The sequence below is a fragment of the Eretmochelys imbricata genome, chromosome 5 (genome assembly GCF_965152235.1).
Source record: "Eretmochelys imbricata isolate rEreImb1 chromosome 5, rEreImb1.hap1, whole genome shotgun sequence".
NCBI lineage: Eukaryota > Metazoa > Chordata > Testudines > Cheloniidae > Eretmochelys > Eretmochelys imbricata.
Window position 1 is genome coordinate 104,975,237 of NC_135576.1, and position 21,949 is coordinate 104,997,185.

General features: G+C 37.6%; 1 protein-coding gene across 1 annotated transcript in view; it reads right to left on the reverse strand.

Moving 5' to 3' along the window:
• PTPRD (protein tyrosine phosphatase receptor type D) overlaps positions 1 to 21,949 on the reverse strand; it is a 409,661-nt gene that overhangs the window by 101,009 nt on the left and 286,703 nt on the right. The window contains exons 19-20 of the mRNA XM_077816430.1: positions 14,055 to 14,167; positions 4,442 to 4,539 (exon numbers count right to left, since the gene is read on the reverse strand). Of these exons, the coding sequence (XP_077672556.1) occupies positions 4,442 to 4,539; positions 14,055 to 14,167 (211 nt within the window). The remainder of the gene's footprint in view (positions 1 to 4,441; positions 4,540 to 14,054; positions 14,168 to 21,949) is intronic.

Genomic DNA, 21,949 nt, shown 5'->3' on the forward strand with positions numbered 1-21,949 from the left:
GGCAGGACTAAGTATTATGTAGACCATTCCTGACAGGTGTTTATCTAACCTACTCTTAAAAATCTCCAATGATGGAGATTCCACAGCCTTCCTAGGCAATTTACTCCAGTGCTTAATCACCCTGACAGGAAGTTTTTCCTAATGTCCAACCTAAACTGCTCTTGCTGCAATTTAAGACCATTGCTTCTTGTCCTAGCCATAGAGGTTAAAGAGAACAATTTTTCTCCCTCCTCCTTCCAAAAACCTTTTATGTATCTGAAAACTGTTATCATGCCCCCCCCTCAGTCTTCTCCTCTCCAGACTAAAGAAACCCAAATTTTTCTATCATCCTTCACAGGTCATTTAATCATTTTTGTTGCTCTTCTCTGGACTTTCTCCAATTTGTCTACAACTTTCCTGAAATCTAGCACCCAGAACTGGACACAATACTCCGGTTGAGGCCTACTCAGGGCGGAGCAGAGTGGAAGAATTACTTCTCGTGTCTTGATTAAAACAGCCCTGCTAATACATCTGAGAATGATGTTTGCTTTTTTTGCAACAGTGTTACACTATTCACTCATATTTAACTTGTGATCTACTATGACTCCACTTGTGATCTACTATCCTCCAAAGCAACTCCTCCCAGTTTGCTGTTGTCTGCAAACTTTATAAATGTACTTTCTATGCCATTATCTAAATCATTTACATCTTCGACTCTAATACTTTCCTTGTGTCTGATAGCAGAGAAGTACTGTGGATTAAAGAGGGCCAAGAAACAGCTGGAACAAAGTAGGAGGCTGATCTCTGGATTTAGCAGAAGCTGAAAAGGAAGTAGGGAGAAGAACTCACAAAAAAGGGATGGAAAAGGAAATGAAAGAGTAGCTGAGAAGGAGAAAGTAATAAGGATCCTACCAGGAGCAGGTGTCTTTGGATATGGGATATGAGGTACAAGTAATGTGCAGATAATTAGAGGGATGTAGCTGAAGCTGGCTGGGTGGGCAAACTTATCTAAAACGTTATTCTTATCCAAATGAAGCTCAACCTTAAAGAAGTTCCACTGCACTTCAAAGTCCTGTGAGGAGCTGATGATCAGGAAGATGTGAATTTTTATTGAATCAGTTCATCAATCCCTGCTCATATGAAGCTCTGTGTCTTCTTGGTTTAATTCAGGTTAGAAGAACTTCTTCAATAAAATTTTAAGAATTTTCACAAACTAAAAGGAAAAACAAATCATGGAATCTTAGTGAAAGCAGAGCAGTGCCAAAAAATCTACACTGATCATGGAACAGCTTGGGAAAAGTAAAATCACATTTGTATTGTTTTTCAAAACTGCAAATAACTATCAGGGGTTTTGTTTGTTCTCAAGAAAACTAAAGGTAACTTACTCAGGCAATAATTTGTTACTTTGCTCTTTCTCTAAGAAGACCAGATGGCTCATTAGAATGACACTAGGATATAGCACCTTTCACTTAATGCATCAGCAGTTTGAGGCTAGCTTGAATTGATATTGACTGAAGTGTTAATATTTGTTCAGTTCCCCAAGTAAAACTGGCTGGGGGTCTTACCCACACTTTCTAGTCTACATTACGAAATTCAGTTGCACTAATTAATACCCTTGTCTCAACAAAAGAGAGATCACGGATTGGGTGGACATAGAGAAAGATCTTAAAAGGCAATCTCTGAAGATTAGGGTCGAGGCACATTAGGGGCGTAATGAGTGGGAAGCCTGACTTCACTACTGCAGCTCACGTTTAAATGCTGATTTTATAACTGCTAAATGCCTACTCTTCTTTGCTAGAATGTTAAACAGAGAACTGGTGAGAAACACAGAACAGTATGAAGCTGTAGGAGAGGCAGCTGTTGATATCTGACAGAAGTGATATAAGAATGAAAAATAATCCAGGGCACTGGCTGTAACTGGCTAAGGTAACATGCATTCTAGGTACTTTTACTGACTTAAAGAACATACAAATATGAAACAGCAAGGCTGTTAAATTACATTCAATCTTATACTTCAATGTATCATCTCTGCAAAATACTAAAGAAATGTTGGTGAATTAATGCCTGGACTGTGTACTTTAATACACATTGTACCAAAAAATGTGAATTGCTATAGCGTTAGTTATAAAAAACCAGTGTTGCCAACACAGTTGTTTCTGAGAAGCTATAACATTTTCTTATACTTAGAATAGGAAATAATTGTGGAATCTGTTAGCAAATGTTGACTTTTTATGTTGAACACTAACTTTCTGATTAAAAACCTGGGATTATGTTAAGCCAAAATCCAAATTCCTTACTCAGCTAGAACTTTCACTTGCTTCAGGATCTGGCCCATTGTCTGAATAGAACTGAAACAAACTCTTACAAGGTGGCATGACTGTCTTCACCAAGGCAACGCACAAAATCCAATGCCCAGATGTTGGAGTGCAGACGATCCACACACAGGTTAAAGCTCACCTCTGCATCTCCTTGATCCCCCTATAGCTTTTGTACAGGGATGGTCTTCCTGTGCCAAGTTAGAACAGCCTGAGGGTCTTTTTACTTGGGGGTTGAATTATTTTATTCACAGTGAAGTTACAGTGGGTTCGCAGCTAAAAGTGCTGAGTATTTGTACAGGGAATAGTGGTAGTTTCAAACAGCTCAATTTTCTAGAGATTCAAAATATTTTCTTATATCTAGTACACTTCACTGCTTGATTTCAAGACTTACATTGTGAGACTCTGTACTCAGGTGAATTGAAATAGAAAGTCACAATGAGACACATATTTCAGAATTTACTCTATACAAAGACATTATTGTGATTTTTTAGCAGGTGTTTCTGAATGAGGAAGAAAATGATTGCCAAGTTTAGGATACTAAATGACAGATAAAATATCTGCTTTCACTCTTTTTATACTACAGTCTCCAAAATCAAGAACATTATAGTTTCATACAGTACAATAAAAAATTACTCCTGATTTTGGTGACTGTGGCATTAAATAGCAACCCTGAGATACTGTTCAAACAAACTTATTTTTGTGAATCAGAGAGGCTGTATTTTCTCTTGACGGTAACAAGATTATTTTTCAGAGTAGTCTTTAGGTAGTTTTTAACAGTGTATCATCAGATGAAAAGCAAGTTCTGTACTGTAATAGTAAATGTTCAGTAACTGTTTAAACCTTTCCTGCCCAAGTTATTTAAATACATTGGGTATTTATATGTTCCAACCTTTGCAGTTAGCTTTAAAGCGATGTTAACACGGAAAAAATAATTATGCAAAAGGTTATACACAAAAGCTCTTTATAAAATAAAATTAATAAATGGTGCTTTCATCCTGTCCTCTCATAAACAAGCAATTCACTCCACAGAAAATGAAATGTTAGCTTGTACAAGCTTGTAAAGGTCTGCCTCAGTGCTATGTTACTCTCGAGAGTGTCAATGTTTAATCTGTGGTGCCTGGACACTAAAGAAATAGGTGCATTACAAATTATATCAATTATGAGATATCTGAGATTTGATAAGAATAGTTATTTATATAGCACCCAAGTATCCTAGGTGTATGACAGCTAACTAGCTGGGTAGTAATGGTTTCTTCATTATCATTATGGTCTACCATGTCATGGCATTCTAAAGGAGTTTTAAACCATTGACTATTGACATGACAGACTGTAAAGGGAGCACTACAAAGACTATTTAGAGAGTCCTTAATTCATGGATCACTGATAAGACACTCCATAACCACACTAAAGGAGCACTCCTGATCTGATGGACACAATAGACCATAATAGCTTTGAAGGAGCAGTTATAGTTTATTGCATTTAACGGATGTTATCGAAGTCCCTTCATCCACAAATTATTGATGAGAAAGGTCATTACTGTCTGCAGCGTCTATTCATGTCTCCATGGATTATTGACATGATGGCCCATAATTGGTTTCTCAGTTCCTGCTGCATTCCATCATACTATTACAGCCCATAATTTATGGATTATTGACAGGTCAGAAGATAATGGCTTGGAGTTGCTATATGCTCAGTCATGACTTCACGCAATTACAGAATATTTAATTCATGCAACATTGACACAATGGACCATAACTCCTCCTTTGGAGCTGGTATTGGATCTGTCTTGCCAATGTGTGCCATGAAGGACCCTTATCCATAAGAATTCGGAAAGGAACTCAGGAGCTCTTACCTACAGTCAACGGGAGTTTGTGTATTCAAAATAGCCCAAGCACTGTATCATTTGTACACTACTTGGTGCATGTACTGTTAAAGTATGTATGACAAACATTCTTATGAAAAGGTATCTCCCATGAGCAAAGTAGCCACCTCACTACATCAGTCATTTTAACAAAGTCGCCTGCCCCATTATGGCTCTAATGGTATGTAAAACTGAAATCATCCAGCGGTATAATTATCACTAATGAGGCCAGAAAAGAGGAAACCAGGGATAATATTAAGAATAGTAAGAATGAGAATATTACCTCATATTCTTGTGAGAACTTCAAATTGTCATTAGCTTTCAATCTTTCAATGTGATCTGCAAGTTCCAAGATAGGTATTGGAGGATGGCTAGCCATACCTGTTGAAAGAGAGAGAAGGAAAATAGAATTTAAAATAAATCAAAGAGACTGCATCATTCTAAAATTTAGAGAATACAGTAGTTAGAATGGCTAGAAATATGCAAGTAGTAAAGATGTTGTATGTGAAAGAAGCAGGCAGATAGTTTGGTTACTCAAAGCAGGACATGCTCTGGAGAGATGAGCTCTGAAGCCAAATAAAAAAAAGATACCAAGCATATTCCCAAAGCTAACATTCCTAGTGTAAAAGAAAGTGTTATTGTGCCATGAGTCAATGAGGTTAGCTAGGCAAGGAAAAATGAGACAGTTAGACCTGATGTTGACTTCTGCTTTGAGTAATGACTCTTAATGTCATTTCAAACTCCTTCTCCTGCACTGTATGAAATGGAAACTGTGTTGAATTAGATGATGAAAGGTGAGCTGAGAAAATAGACACTGAAAGAGGCCTAAAGGGGAAAGAATAGTATTTTGACAGAAAACAAAGTGACTTATGCATAATCAAGGAAAACTAACTTGGAGAATGAAGGTTACCAGGGTAACCGGAGACACCTGAACCTGCAAAGGAAATGGTATAAAATAAAATAAAATAAAATAAAAAATCCCAAATTAATGAATAAAATAAAAATAAAAATGAAATGGATAGCTTGATAGTTAGAAAGGACTAATAACAATGTTTCAAGGACTGAAGGACGGACTATACATTCTGACTAAATCAGATCAGGAATACTTTAAGATAGCTTTAATATTTTATGAAGGTTAGAGATGACTGACATTCACATGCAACTATGGATGACTAGAGTAACATGCATCACTGCTTATAGACAACAGTCACTAAAGACAAGATTGGACATCAGACAACTAGAGCTTCAAAAATGTTTTCACTAGTAGCAGATTGTAGAGACAGGGGTTGTACAATTCAGCTGGAAACACGTATCTGGCTGCACTAGTACCTTAAAATGATCGTACCCCCAAACCCCATTATCAACCCCCAAAAGTACCTACAATCTACTTCAGGTGTAAACATCTTTGTCTATTGATGAAGATACAGAACGAAAGAGAAAGTGAAAGAGAGATAGGAAAAAAGATGGGGATAGGGTGGAGAAGAAAGGAGGAAAGGGGAGAGAAAAAAGGCAGAAAGAGATGTGGGGCCAACTAGCACAGCCTGCCAGCTGAAGATTTGCCAGCCTACTCCTTGTGGCCATTTTTTTCCAGCCAATTAGTTTTGATGACCTGTCCCCAAATGGTTTGCATTTATTTCTTCAGGTTTACTTTTACCAGGCTTAGAACAAAATACTGTATATAACCACTTGCAGGGAGAAACCACAGCTGGCTAGAAAATTTAAACTAGTGAACCCCAGGATCTGTTGAAATTACAAAAGAAAACAATGATGACTACAGGGGGCTCAAAGTGGAAGCCATGTTGCACAATTCAGTTTGTTTTGTCACCATGAATCTCAGGAGTGTTCTGTGGGATACCTAACTTGCATTTGCTACCGCACCGCTCAATGACCATGGGATTATGATATGGTCATGTCATTAAATGATTGTGCGGTATTTCAGTCACCAATTAATAAACTTCAGTACATAGGAAGGACCAGCAGCACTGATCCTAATCATTTGAGCCTTGTACATTACACAGAAATGCTGCATTCATTTAGTCAAATGCTACCTGCACAATAATTCTGCCACTATGAGGTTTTTTTATAGATAGTATGACATGCTGCCAGTCAACTGAACATGTTATTAAACGGGAGTATCCAGCAATGTTGGGGGTATTTCTTGGAAGTTACAGGTACAAAATTAGTAGCCAAAACTCTATTTATCTATATCAGTTCTGGAGTCTCCCATTTTCTCAGTTGTCAAATTAAGGGCTATGTTACATTCATTTTTGAAAGGGTGGGTGACATTTTTCTAATTAAACTGATTTGATCCAGATCAAGCACCCCAATGAAAAGTATGGGAGTGAAAAGGCACAAGAAAATTCTAGACTTATCCAGAAATGGAGGTGGACTGATGTACATCTAAAACAGTGCTTGAACAAAGAAAATAATAGAGACAAAGATGTTTAGACCTTTTCGAGCGAATCGTGGGAGAGAGTTATTATCATATAAGGACTGAGTGGTAGTTTGGCTAGAGAGGGAGGACACAGAGCCAATCAGGGAAGCGTAGGGGACTGAATTACTGCTCAAAGCTGTAAAAAGTAAAGCCAATTGGAAACGGGAAACAAATTAGTAACAGTAGTAGAAGGCCATCATAAACAATCAATCATACACACGCACGCACATGTACAATTCTGACATGCACAAAACCATTGTCTGGAAACCATACTCAGAAGAAAATATCCAGAGGTCCAATCTCTCTACTGTAAACAAGAAGGTGGGTTGTCTTTGTTAATTAGTTAACCTGCCCTTTTCAACAGCACCATGACCTTGGATCTCAATACTTAGCTCAGTGGGAAGGGTATTTAGTCATTTTAAAGAGTCAGAAATTGTGGATACATTATTAGGCTATTTGATTAATCAAATCATAGTTAGTCCTTTTTTAACTGGTCTTATTTATAACCATCATTAGAGAGGTACCCATTAGCACTTTTAAAGTTGAGCACCTAGTGCCATTTAAATTTCTCACCATACATTTCTAAGGGGTGATTTTGTAGTAAACATTTGGTGCAGAGTGAAACTTGGCATAAAACTTTTCTAAGCAGGAAACTTACAGATAATTTTTAAAATTAATTGGCTGGCTCTTACTTGAGCATAAACCCCTTCTGCCAGGACTCATTTTATGATCCTATAATTGAACAATAGTTAAAATTCTTTAACTATTATTTTACAGTCAGCTTATAAAGTGAAGTAACAGCATTTGGTAGGGCTATTATTTTTAAAGACACAACAGACACAATACTGAGGTGGCAAATAATTACTTTTTCATTTTTGAAGGGCTTGTGCTATGTACTCATTCTATGCATCCGTATTATACTCTTATTATACCGTACTCTTGTTGATATGCATCCACAATTCTTAAAGAGATACTATGGTATATGCTACAGGTGCATATTAAGGCCATATTCTGACCCTAGTGCATGTGGGAGGCTCCTATTGAGGTCAACGTGGGTTGTGTGCACCTAGGGCAGAACTTGACTCTCAGAACACTACACAAAATGTAGCTGATCAGACTTATTTTTATGGCTCTACAATACAGAATGCATACTTTTGCTGATACACATTCATATCATTCCACATATGCTATGAACATATATTAAAACTAATAGACAAAATGCAACTACATCTGAACAGGCCCTCTGACATGCTTCGTAGGTCAAAAAGAACAACATGCCAATGACATGCTTTGCTTTTTTATTCAAATGAAAAAAAAAGATAAGAAATTAAAGCACACAAAAATGTTAAAATAACATTAAAGACCTGACCCAAATCAATGAAGACAATATCATGCAAAGTTACACCTGAATTTCCATCCATAACCAGCCCTTGTGCCTATGTACTGCGGAAGATTACAAAAAGTGACTGATTTTATACTGCACAATAGTGTCCCCCCAAAAAGAATTAAACAAGAGCTTGTGGTTCCAATAACACGTGGAAATATCTTCTGCTTGTCTTCTTGTAAATGTACCACTAATTCAGAAGAACATGATATACTATATGGGCTACAATACTTAGGCACAATAGGGAGAGTAAGGGCAAAATTCACCACAGTGCAGAGCGCAGGTGAAAGGACCTCTGCATCAATCACTTAATCCACACTTAAATCCTGATCCCACTGAAGTCAGTGGAGATTTTGACCTTGACTGCAATGGGGCTAGCATTTCACCCTTAATGTGGAATGTAACCGGGCACCTGGCCTTATGTAGGTCTCTGCATTGTGGTGAATTTTACTATAAATGAGTAAGAAATACAAAAGGAGCCTTGCATTTGTTAGTTTCTTGCTTTTGTGTATTTATGAGACAGAATATCAAGGTGTTTTTGTGGCTTTAATATCATTAGGGAACACACATTTGGTTTGAAACTTGCTCAAGATGTGAATGCAGCTCCATGTTTACAAGCCCCTCATAAATAAACAATAAATTAGAAATTACATAGAACACTGAGCTGTTATAACACACAATAGTTGCTTTTAAAAAACAGACTTATTGGAAATCTGACATATAATTTTTACACAAAAACCTTTATTAAATTAATTATATTACAGGCCCACATCAAACTAATAATCTGTGATAATTAAAGACACATTTATTGCAATATGTATTTGATATAATACCATAGAAAAACAAAAAAATTCATAACGAGACTTTTCTGTCAACAGAAGAACCAACAAAAATGGCACTTTCTCCTGCCAAAAACTTTTAAAAACACAAATGCAAAACTTGTGTACAGCATGTGCAACAGATTAAAGGCCCAACAATACTGGTCTGGGATCAATGGGAATTTGGCTTCCATCAGAACTCCACGAGGGTATGCTTAGTATAGCGGATACTGGAATTACTTGTATTCTTTATTAACAGTCACTACAATGAAAATAAACTTGACGGAGTAGGTTCAGCGTTTGTCTACTTGGAGAAATTAACCAGAATAGCTATTTCAAAGCATTCCAGTAGCTGTTCCACAATAGCTCCTTGTGTGGACACTCCATTCTGGAATAAAATAAACTCTATTCCAGAATAATTAGTGTACTCCCAAAGCGGAGCAATGATTCTGGAATTAAAGTGACTTTCATTTTGGAAAAGGGTGTCCAAATGCAAGCTATTCTGATCAGTGTCCCTAAGTAGATAAGCCTGTATTCTCCCTTTAGTGTTGACATAACTCTCATGAATATGAATAGGAATTGCATGTATACAATGAGAAGATAGCCCTGCTAACTTGCAAGTCAGATGTATAAATCCAAACATCAACTTTTCCCCTTGTGTTTAATTTGCTATTTTCCAGCTGACCTATTTTATTTTGTTTTGCTTCATCTTGGAAACAGACTAGTGCAGCTTCCTTAAATAACTCTCCCCACAAGTATATGGTGAAGAATTACTTTCATAAATATGAGTAAATCTTTGAATTCAAAGCTGTTATAATTTTATTTATTTTCCTTGAATTTCAAGCATCTTTTTATTTAACTTATGTGCTATAATGAGATAATTGTTTAATTGGTGTCCAATTACACAAATTATTTATGAGTGTGGCACATTTTGTACTTAAATGAAAAACAAAAAGTGACTTGTCAGGAATAAATCAATCCTGTTCCTCAGCTGACAAGCAGATTGGAGTCTTTTTCTGACTCTTGGGTCTCAGAACATTTCAAACAATTTCAAATCAGTCACTTTACTCTGCGTATGTCAGAGCTTCTCCTTCCTGTAGATTTCATTCGATGAAATCTTTTGTGAAGAGGTAATTATTGTTCCTACCCTCACCCCCCACCAGTGTTTGTCCATGTGGCTTAGTGACTTATAACATTTTCTTTCAAGGTTAATGATTTTAATGCCATATTTTCTAGTAAACTTGCTGGATAGCAAGACTATGGCTCTCCTTCACCCCTGCCCCTCCACCTTTAGAAAATGATAGACTTATAAACTGAAATCCCTTATGCTGTTGGGAGATTGGGCATTTTCATATTGACTCAAAGAAAACTTGGCACAGATGTGACCCACTTGCTGGCATATGGGCCTAGCTAACAAATGTACATTTGTATGGAAAGCACATATGGAGACAGGATCTTCTTCTCAGATGTAGAACTGTGGGCTATTCCCTTATGTTAAGACACAGTGCCAAATTTATCCATGGTGTAACTGCTTGTTGCAATGGAGTGAAGCCAGAGATGAATCTGATCCTCTGTTCAGAATAAAATAAGAATTATCCTAACACCACTATTCTTTATTGGTAAAACATGAAGGAAAGTGATAGGAAAGTAAAAGCTTTATTGTTCTGGCAATTCTGAGTTTAGATTCATATGGTGTCTTCATATTGTTTTAGTATTTTCATCACCAGTTCAACTTGATCATTAATAAAATAAGAAAGCCTTGATGTTGAACTAGAAGATAAAATGCTATCCACAATCCACATAGTTTCTTTCAAATGGATATTTTAAACCAGATACATTAAAGGGGCTTTTACTCATATGGTATGCAATTCAAATGCATTTTAATCCAATAGGGTGAAACCTTTACATTCACATCCCACTTGACCCTCCCTTAGACAAAATACATTTGTGGTTTAAGATTAAAAATACATTTTTTTTGGCAAACTTGTGTCTTGGGCATCTGACAAGTGGTTGTTTTTGAGTCTTTCAAACAGTCAAAGCACCTGTCAACCCATTACCCTTTATCAAGGTTTGTTATTATTATGAATACAGGGGATTCCGATACACACTCCATTATCATCTTCCAGTGGAAGCATATCTACTAAATTTCTATTTTGACGGGCATGTGTCTGCCCCTTAAACACTGGGGGTTTTTAATGATGCTCTGCCTCACGTTGTCTAATTTATTTTAGCTCTCTGCCCCCATTACTAGCCATATTAAAGAAGAGATTAGTGATCTAAACATTTCAATTTAAGTTCAAATTGTCTCCTGCATTGCCCCACAGTATCAGTTCATTGGGAAACAAAATTACTATTTTTGATGGTACTCTTTCAGTGGCAGAGATTTTGTATTCATCTATGTTTGGAAAGCACCCAACACACAATGGGTGCTCCAACAATCTAAATAAATAAAACCCCTCTTCGCAGCCTCTACCCTCCTGGAGTCTTATTGTCCTGGTGCATACTGACTGCTAAAACATGTTCAACACTGTGTCATTTAATAGAATTGTTGGTAACTGTGTTCAGACAGGATAAAATTGTATAGTGTAGACAAGACATTTGTATGAGGGCGATTGTAAATGCATCAATAAAATACACACAACACAATCCTCCACCCCACACACTACTGCCCTTTTTCTTAAGGTAAAAATGTGGAAGGGAAAAAAATGTGGTTCCCATGAACATAGGGCCTCTTTTTATTTTTTCTTGCTGGCTTTGTGTTGGATTAGAATTTAAAAGTGTGTTGTTAATAGGTTGCTAGCCCATGCCACAATGCCTACACTCCTATTATTATCTATGCTAGATAGATTAAAGCTAGCACAGGTATGCCTACCTATGCTATAATTGCTCCTTCACTTGCTGTGCACACATATCCTTATGGTGAAATCATAGCTCCATTAAAGCCAATGGGAATTAAACAAGAGCTTATGCATCCACATGGGAATAGTGCCACTGACTTCAGCAGGGCCAGGATCTCACCCTTAGAATATGTTAGTGACACCTTCTAACATGCTTTTAAATCCTGGACAAGACAAACTGCCAAGCGCAGAAACTGTCTCTTTTGCTACTTGTTTGTAGGGTGCTTAACACAATGGGCTCCTGATCCTGGATTGCGGGTCCATGGTGCTACCACAATAGAAATAATAATAATTTCATTTGCAAGCCACAAGTGCCTGAAAATCAGACTTTCGTTTTACAAAAAGGGTTTGTTGCCAATAATAATATCAATGAATTGCGGCTTCACAGCCAAGTTCACTGAAAACTATTTCACACCAACAGCTGTTGCAAAGAAAGGTCCAAATTCACACACCTCCAGTTCTTTCCAGAGCAATGAAGTAAAACTATAGTGTCTACAAGAGCTAATGTACAGCATTAAATTCTAATATTATTAAGCACCAGCAGCCTCTTCCCCACTTTATTTTAAAATATGACAAAAAATGAACATAAATGCAAGGATACGGCTGCAAATTTAAATACACAAAAGTAAAAAAAAAAACTGTATGAAGTAATATTAAATCATCCACACTGCCCATTATGCCTATGGGAGCTATGAATTTGGCAATCTGTTTTAGAACATATATGATTGGACTTAATCTGTAAGAACCACAACTTTTTCTTTTTTTGACTTTTGTTCATTTGTATACAAAATCTGGCCTTTGCATTAACTGTTTTTTGAATGTAGTAAAGATGATGGATAAATCACAAAGTGTTAATAAATCATAGGTCAGACCTAAGACTTCAGTTAACTCTTTTGAGATAAATTGTGTGCGCGTATTGTGTGGTTTAGTAAATCTCTGAGAATCTCTATTTGATTTCCTAATTTTATGCATTTAAATGCATAAAAGTACATTAAAAAAGTGGCTATATAGTTCCTCCCCTTCCACAGTTACCAGAGAGGACTAAGATGTGTTCTAGCAGGAAGCTTAATAAACGTAGGATCTTGGTCAGGGAGTTCACTAGTAGCTGCTGAAGGCATGATTTTGTGTTCATGTCTCACACTACAGAATTTATAGTGCTAGCACTGATTTTTGTACACTATTATGGGTAAATCAATCAGAATTAAGCTTGGGGCTTCATTTAAATCATACTGTGATTAAAAAAAAGTCTACTAAATCATATCACCATCAAATTAAGAAAATTCCAAAGACAAAATATCAACCCATTCATATCAGGGTGATAAAAATTCCAATGCCACTCACATTATTTTCTTCTTATCCTGTCCTTGGCTGTCAAAGTTACTCCCATTAAGAAAACAAGATTAAACATACTAAAAAGAGGAAAGTATATGTAAAGCAGTTTTAAAAATATTCTGCAACATGCCATTCCTATATCTCAGGAATAGTTATATATTAATATACCTTTTCGACCTTACACACTGCTCCTGTTTTAGAAGACAAGAGTATTTTTCCAGCGAACCGTGCCTTTTTATTTTGCACATCTGCAAGGTTCATGGCCCGGACACTTAAAAGACTGCAGTGTTGTGCACAGTGAATGTGAGAAGTATGCATGATTCCTATAAGCAATACCCTTCACCATTAAAGGGTTCTCACCGTTTTAGTAAACCAGTTTTAGAAAACCAGTGTCCTGAAAGGGACACTGTCAACTGGAAATCTAGTCAATTAAAAAAAAAAATAGCTAAAAGTAGTTTCAGGGAAAACACCTGCTCCAGAGACTTGCAGCCAATTTTTGTTCTCTTACAGTTACATTTTCCTATGTTAAAAATTGTTTTCCTCTTTTCTGTTGCCATGTGAAAGACACATACAAAAACAAGGGAAACTGACTACCTGACTCTGCAGTGGAAAGAGGGAATATTCGTACACAAAGTATTGTCAAATGCACACAATTAATAAATTGGGGGAAAATAATTTCCCAGCCCCCTATCTTTTTTAGTGTTCTTCACTGTTACTTGTAACAAGAGTATGTAAATCATTTCTAGGAAAAAACGAGCTTAAGTTGATAGAGTTTCCATTAGTGGAATGACTTATTTATGTTCAATAGGGTATTTTTCTTAAACTGCAGAAGTTAGAAGAAATTATTCACAAAACTATTAGTAAGACATACACTGCAAAATCTCATCATCAATCAATATAAAGAACTTGGTAAAAACTAAAGAATTCAACATTTAACAACGCAGTTCTCTAGTAGCAATGCTGTTTAAAGAAATATTGTTGAAAACCTTGAATGGTCACAGCGCTGTAAATGGGGGCGTTCTGTGTCTTACCTGGAGTTTGAAAGTTAAGGCGTCGCAGCTCCACTGGATCTGTGGGATGATGAGAAGGAATTTCCTTGCTGTTGGGTATGCTGCTTTTTCTAGAGTCGGATTCAGCCCTCTTCCTGCAAGGATAAAATAAACACAAACACCCATAAGATCCCAAGTGTTAACTACACAAATATACTTGTCTGACCTATTTGATCATTTGATCCTGCTTCTTTTTAAGAGTATTCACTACCCAAAGCATAAGATAAAACAATTGTGTATATCATGGTGGTTAAGGCAGCTACAATTTACATTGTTAAAGGAAATTTAAACAGGAAAACATTGGGTTGGAGTAATTGCCTTCAGCAGTAGCCTGATCCTCTAGTTCATCATTCAAGGGACTAGAATAATTAACTGTTACAGGCTATAAATGGGAAACTTCAGGAAATTCACTTTGTCTCTGTCTTAAAAGCTAGCTACCTACCAGTTTTATTAAATATATTTGTTTAAATTTTCGTTATGTAATTTTGAATAACATATGAAGATGCTATATTTGCTCTCATCATGTTTTAATATACACAGCTCTGTACTGTTTTATTTATGAATAGTTTTTATTCATTAGGCACTTCCAAGGTTGCTGATAACAATACACTGTTACTTTCACTTTCTAGGAAGTAAGAGCTCAGGTCTCAATATTTCAGCTTTGTAATAGGGTGAGTCACAGAACACCCATGGCCCCAATCCTTTCCATGGTCACAGAGCCCATATTCAATTTAGGTGCTTCTGATCAAATTAGGCATAGGGTTTTCAAAAAAATGCCTAAGGGAGTTAGGTACCTAACTGCCATTGACTTTCAATGGAATTTTGGTGCTCTCCATAAATGCAATGGGAAGAAGAGACAGAAAAAGCCCTGTAGGTCCCTTTTGTCCCAGAAATGTGGCATCTTTGTGCTTTCTAGCTCTTATGGGTCTCCTGTCAGAATGGGCTCCTAGTGTCTGTGAGTTCCATTCTCTGAGGCCAGCCAAGGAGAACTGTATTAGCTTCCAGGATACCTATTGATTTGCATTTTCATTCAATTTTTTTTTTTTGAGAAGAAGTGAGGATGAAGGTGGCAAAAAGTTAAATTTCAAGAAAGAGAGGAGAGGTAGCTGTAAGAATTATTACAGCTACACTTCTCTCAAGTGTCCTGCATTTTATTTGACATCACACTCTTGGGCCATTTTCCTGATTAAGTTTTGCTGTGGTGGTGCTAAAACCTGTATGAACCTGCTCTGCTCCCTCTTAAAACAGTTTAAAGTCACTTCTTCTCTGTCCAGGTATTATAGGCAGAGCAGTGAGTGGTAACATTGATTAGGACATGATGTGATGGGAAAGAGAAGAGTGATAAGGTAGGAGGGAATCCTATCAATTTTAGCTATGGACTGTGGTTACCTCTATTGTGGATGACAGTGGGCAATTTCTTTTGCTTTTTTTTAATATTGAAGATACACAACTCGTTCAGCAAGACAAAATTTCCCCTCTGGTTGCCTTTATGTGCTGTGTAAATTGTGTCTTAATCCCACAAGCTCTTGAAGCATGGAACCTCTGTTAACTTCAGTGGAAGTTAAATACGCAGAAGACTTCCAGGATCAGATTGTGAAAATCAAATAATTCCAGAGTTTTGATGCAAGACTCTTGAATTTATACTCCAGATAAACCCGCAATATGGCTCCTCCTCCCTTCAGTGAGGGTACAGAAACTAGTTTTTTTAAATTGTTTTGAGAAGGACGAAGAAGGGATTCCTTCAGTCTACCCCTCATTCTTCAATGCCACTCCCCTAAGCCACAAAGGCAACAGGTGTGGCAATCCTGGGGAGTCTTTGTTCACTCTGGACCCACAACTTTGTTGATAACAAAGAGTCACTTGAAAGGAATGTGCTTTCTCTAGGTGTTGACTGTATTAACCCCAATTAATCCTAGCTCCTGCCAACCCACAGAGCCTGGAACTCCCTGCATGAGCATATACTGCACTGCCACTGGAAAGTTGTGCCCCCTTCAAGGTGATTTATCCAAAACCTTGTAATCTGGTACCTGAGTCCTAAATGGTTTGTTTTGCCACTCATTTGTCCTTCTGCTTGTCAAGCTGTCTGGGTATTAAAATGCTCTGTATGTACTACAAGCCCCACAAAATTGATTGAGCCCCAGTTAGACTCCCACAGACCTAAATAAAGGTAAAACTTGTCGGGAAACAGTTCATGTGAATAGACGTCTAGGACTGTTCAGGAACCAGTCTTCTTAAATTGTCAGGTTCAACCAAACAGACCACAGATCGGTGTCACAGATAAAATTATAAAGTCAGATTCTGCCATCCTTAGTCATACTGGGAGAAAAGCTGGTGCAAGTGAAGTCCATGGACATTTTGCCAGAATGTCATCCACTAATAGTATCTCCCTCAGTGAGTAGCCCCAATGAAATCTCTTTCAACTTTATGAAATAAAAAACTGCACAGGGACCAACACTCTTGAACATTTTGCTTCAAGAAATCAATGGGTCTATTTACAAGTTGGTACTAGTCAGCATAGTTCAGAGGCCAGGGTGATGTGTGTCATTCTAAACTCCTGGATTGATGGACAATAAGCATGGGTGTCAAAATTGAGGCCCTAGGAATTAATGTAAAAGGTCTCAAACTCCACAAGTACTACACCTTTTATTTATTTAATAAAGTATTTGGTGACCATCAGTGCATCATTTAGGTGACATCCAAAATTTAAAACAAGTGCTATGCAACGCTTTCAGTGGGCAGACACAGAACATTCTACCCTATAACCACCCCAATATATGCTTCCAGAAGAGCTCCATGGCTGCCAGGCCCTCACTTCTAGTATTTTTAGACATGCAGTTTCATTAAAAAAAAAGATACTTTCATTGAAAAAGGGGGTAAAACACATTTTCATGAACATTCAGTTAAGTAAATGTCACTGGGCTAAATTTCCTAGAGGACCTCAATCCAGCTTCAAAAGGCATGGGATTTTTTTTTATTTTTTTTAACATGCAAAACCTTTATCTGCAAGAGCAAATGGAAACTGAGTATATAAAATGGGCAGCAAGACATTTAGTTACTTGATTTTAATCTGCAAATTTGGGCGGTTGAACTGTTAATTCATTACATAGACAAAATTTATCGAAATTTAATACCAAATCCATTAATGTTTTTTAATCTTGATTTGTGTATTCCATTTTTTTTTAATTGTTAAGAAGCATCTTTATTTATATCTGGTGCTCTTAAAAGTGAAGGACTAGGAGAACTGCCTAGAGGCAAACATAATTTGCATTTTTCTACATATAGCTTTGCTAGGGCATATCAACTCTGACCTGCACAACCGCCATTTCTATATTAAAAAGAGCTATAGTATCCTACAATCGCCTCAAATGTTAGAGTAAACATAAATAGCCTCAGATGCTACAGTAACTCTAAAACTGCAGCGTTTGAGGCACTTACTGTAGAACGATGTACTTTGTTTTAATTAGAGTTATTCTAATTTTGTCTCTCTCCAGACCAGAGAATGCAATATTAATTGTATCAGACTGTGTTGGTTCAAAAGGATTTATGATGCCGAGAACTACCCTCTAAGGACTAGGATGAGATCATCGATTTATTTTACTTGTGACCTACTGTAAGCCAGGATTGCATCCAGGTTGTTAAAAGTGCATTAACCCATTATAATACATAATTTCCCAATTCTTCTGAAGCTCCATTTTGAGACGTGAACACCATTTTAAACTTGACCAAAGAACTCTCATAAATTGATTTGTACTATCACCTGAAATTGTAACTGAGGAAAATATAAGATTAAAAAAAAAAGGTTTTTTTAGTTAAAAGACAAAACACTGCTATAAGTGCCTCATGTCTTTTCAGTGTTGTAAACACTATAAAATATCTAGAGCACTATCAGGCTGTCTTTATATTTTATATGTATCTGTCCAAGATAAGATAGACTGACAGAAATGCTGTTTTAAATCATCATCATGATAAACTGTCTGTATTTTTTCTTTTTTCTTTTTTGGTGTAAATGGAGGGCAATTGTTCTCACTTCTCACCTGTCAGGTTTACTGCTCCATTTTAATGCAGCAAAGAAGGGAAAAAAGGTTAAATGTTAGTTGGCCAATGGCAAGAAGAGTAACCATGACAACAGGAGATTCAAGAAATGGTGTTTTACAATGAGGATACATAACTTACATAAATTACGAAATGACAGCTCATCAAAACATTTAATGCCTTCTAATCATGGAATAAATGGAGGACACAAGGTTAAGTTCAAAGAGTCTTTTGCTGCTGAAGAAAGCATTTTTGTATTAATATCACATTCCCTTTTGGTCATCATCTACAAAATGATGCCACAATCAATTACATCCCAGGAGGTTGCAGATGCTAGATATATTTCTGAATTTTACTTACAAGCTCGAGAAAAGACTTTCATCTAACCTGGTTACAGGGAAGTTTAGTGTAACACATTTTTTTTTCATTAAAAAAAGGCTAAATGGATGAGATTTTCTTATAGAGTAACTAAGACTTGCCCTACCTTACAAAAGATTTTTATCCGGTTTTACGCAACTAGGCAATAAAATGTCAGAAATTATCTTTAAAAGGTCTCTTGACAAGTAAGGTAATCCTAAATCTTTCTCCAATAAAATATTAAATACTCTTTTCTGCTTTAAAAGAAATAGCTCATCTTAGATCTATAGAGCATGATCTATAAAAATGGGTGGAACTAGAAAAAGACTTTATTAGTTGCTATCAACAGGTCACATAATTGAAACTATTCCCAAATACCAAAAATATAGTGTGTCATCATGATAATGTGGGGAGCTACAAAGATTTTATTGCTTGGAAGCTGCAATGACCCTATTACTTACAATGGGTACTAAAATCTTTATAGTGCCCTGCAACATCACAGATCTTTTTCTTTCTTTCTTTTTTTTTCTTTTTTAGAGTCCCTCCATTTTTTCCCTAGAAGTATGTTAGTTACTATGGCTCAAATCTGGAGCTCCTTGCTAAGTTTTTATTCAGTCCTTACTTGTTCTGGCAAAACTCCACTGGGTTCAAAAGGATTTAAGTTAACATTCCAAGCCTCTGAGCAGATTCACACAGCTGCCATTTAAACAAAAAATCAACCCGCCAAAGAAATGTTTCTTTCTGTCTCCTAAAAATGGAATGCCTCCCATTAAAACTGATTAAAGCCAGTTCCAGGATGAGCAATATCCAGCCTTGCAACCATGATGGGTTTAAAGTTAGGTATCTCGTGAGCTTTCAGAAACAAAGAAAACAGACATAGGAATTTAACACCGGAGAAAATTGATCTTTCAGCGGGATACATAATTTCTTTCTAGCCCTGGAAGATGTTGGGTAATTTTTAGAGATTTCTAACATTTATTAATTAACATTTTCCTCTCCCTCCAAAACATGTGCTATTAAATTCATAAGGCCAAATTTACAAGTGAATTTAAGGGCTAACTTGTAGCTTTAACAAGTGCCCTGCATATGAGGCAGCACATTGTTGCATTGCCCCAAGAACACCCTGGGTGATAAGCTGTGACTCTCAGAGTTGCAGTCTGCCCATCAGTTAGCCTTCTGTCAGTTAGCCTTCTGCTCTGAGGGAGACATACTTTGTACCAGCCCTACCCTGATGCAATGTTTATCCTCCAGTGCTCTGGCAGAGCTATGCTGCTTGGTGCATTGCTGGAGGCAAAGCCAAGACTCTACCCATTCTCTGTCCATCTGCACAGGATTGGGAGCGTGAAGGACGCCTCTCCCCCCCTCACTTATGTGGGTAGTTGGCTCACTGATGTAAGGGCATGCCTTATGCTCCTGTACTGCCCTGTGTTGTTGCACAAGACGGGCTGTGGTATGGCTATGAAAGAGTGCAAGGAGAGTTTAAAGTTGTAAAATGTACCCCTTCCACCCATACATGTATGTTTGATCAATTTAGTTCCCCCTGGATTCCCTTACATTAATTGCTGAAATTCACACTGAATTTAACAGTGAATTTAACAACTGGGGGGGGCGGGGGGGAAGTGTGACCAAAAGGGGCTTAATGGACACAAAATATAGCCAATGGTGAATAAGAGAATCTAAGATGATGCAACCACACACAGAGGCCAAATAAAATAGACTAGTATGATTTTTATCTTCATGTTGTCATGTTAATTAAATATATAGAATTCTTTGGTAATTTTGGATACAGTTCTGATTTCCTCTGCGTATATATTACTTGCTTCTCTTTTGTCTGAATCAACAAAAAACAGTTTTCTTGATGGCAAGACTATAGCAAGAAAAGCAAGGGGGAAAAAAGAGTTTTGTCCAGTTAATTCACTTAGACTACCAAATCCTAAAGAGAGGAACGTCTGTTCAGAACGTTTAAGGAACCTTTCTCAGCATGATTCTCTCCCTTTATTAAGGGTGTGGAGTGAGTACCATTGCTTCTATTATCACATCATAATTCAGCTGAGTTTACAACCAATTTAAGACAAAAAACTCTTACTTCTATACTGAGTACCTCAATCAGTTTTAGCCCTGGTCTACACTATGAGTTTAGGTTGAATTTAGCAGTGTTAGATCTATTTAACCCTGCACCCATCCACACGACAAAGCCATTTTTGTTGACTTAATGGGCTCTTAAAATAGATTTCTGTACTCCCCCTGACCAGGGGATTAGTGCTGAAATCGACATCACCGGGTTGAATTTGAGGTTGTGTGGACGCAATTTCGATGGTACTGGCCTCCGGGAGCTATCCCAGAATGCTCCACTGTGACCGCTCTGGACAGCACTCTCAACTCACATGCACTAGCCAGGTACATAGGAAAAGCACAGGGAACTTTTGAATTTCATTTCCTCTTTGGCCAGCGTGGTGAGGTCATCAGCAGAGGTGACCATGCAGAGCTTATCAGAACAGGTGACCATGCAGTCCCAGAATCGCAAAGAGCTCCAGCATGGACCGAGCGGGAGGTACTTGATCTGATCGCTGTATGGGGAGATGAATCCGTGCTATCAGAACTCTGTTCCAATAGGCGAAATGCTAAAATATTTGAAAAAATTTCCAAGAGCATGAAGGACAGAGGCTATAACAGGGACCCGCAGCAGTGCAGCATGAAACTTAAGGAGCTCAGGTAAGTCTATCAAAAATCCAAAGAGGCAAACGGCTGCTCTGGGTCAGACCCCCAGACATGCTGCTTCTATGATGAGCTGCATGCAATTCTAGGTGGTGCCCCTACCACTACCCTACCCTGTACATGGACTCCTGCAAGGGGGGAGTCTGGGGGATGAGGAAGATGATGATGATGATGATGAAACCGTTCTCCCCGACAGCCAGGAACTATTTATCACCCTGGAGCCAATACCCTCCCAACCCACCCAAGGTGGCTCCCGGACCTTGAAGGCGGAGAAGGCACCTCTAGTGAGTGTACCTTTGTAAATATAATACATGGTTTAAAAACAAGCATGTTTAATGATTAATTTGCCCTGAAGACTTGGGATGCATTCACAGCATCTCAATGAAGCTCTCCTGGAGGTACTTCCAAAGCCTTTGCAAAAGGTTTCTGGGAGGGCAGCCTTATTCTATCCTCCATGGTAGGACACTTTACCATGCCAGGCCAGTAGCACGTAGTCTGGAATCATTGCATAACAAAGCATGGCAGCATATGGTCCCAGTGTTTGCTCAAGCAACATTCAAGCAACATCCGTTCTTTATCTCTCTGTTATCCTCAGGAGACTGATACCATTCATGGTCATACATGGTTGAAATAGGGGAATTTTATTAAGGGGACATTCAGAGGTGGCTGGGCTGTTTGCCTGTGGCTGAAAAGAAATCATCCCCTCTGTTAGCCATGCGGTGGGTGGACGGGTGAAGCGATTATCCCAGAGAATTGTGTGTGTGTGGGGGGGG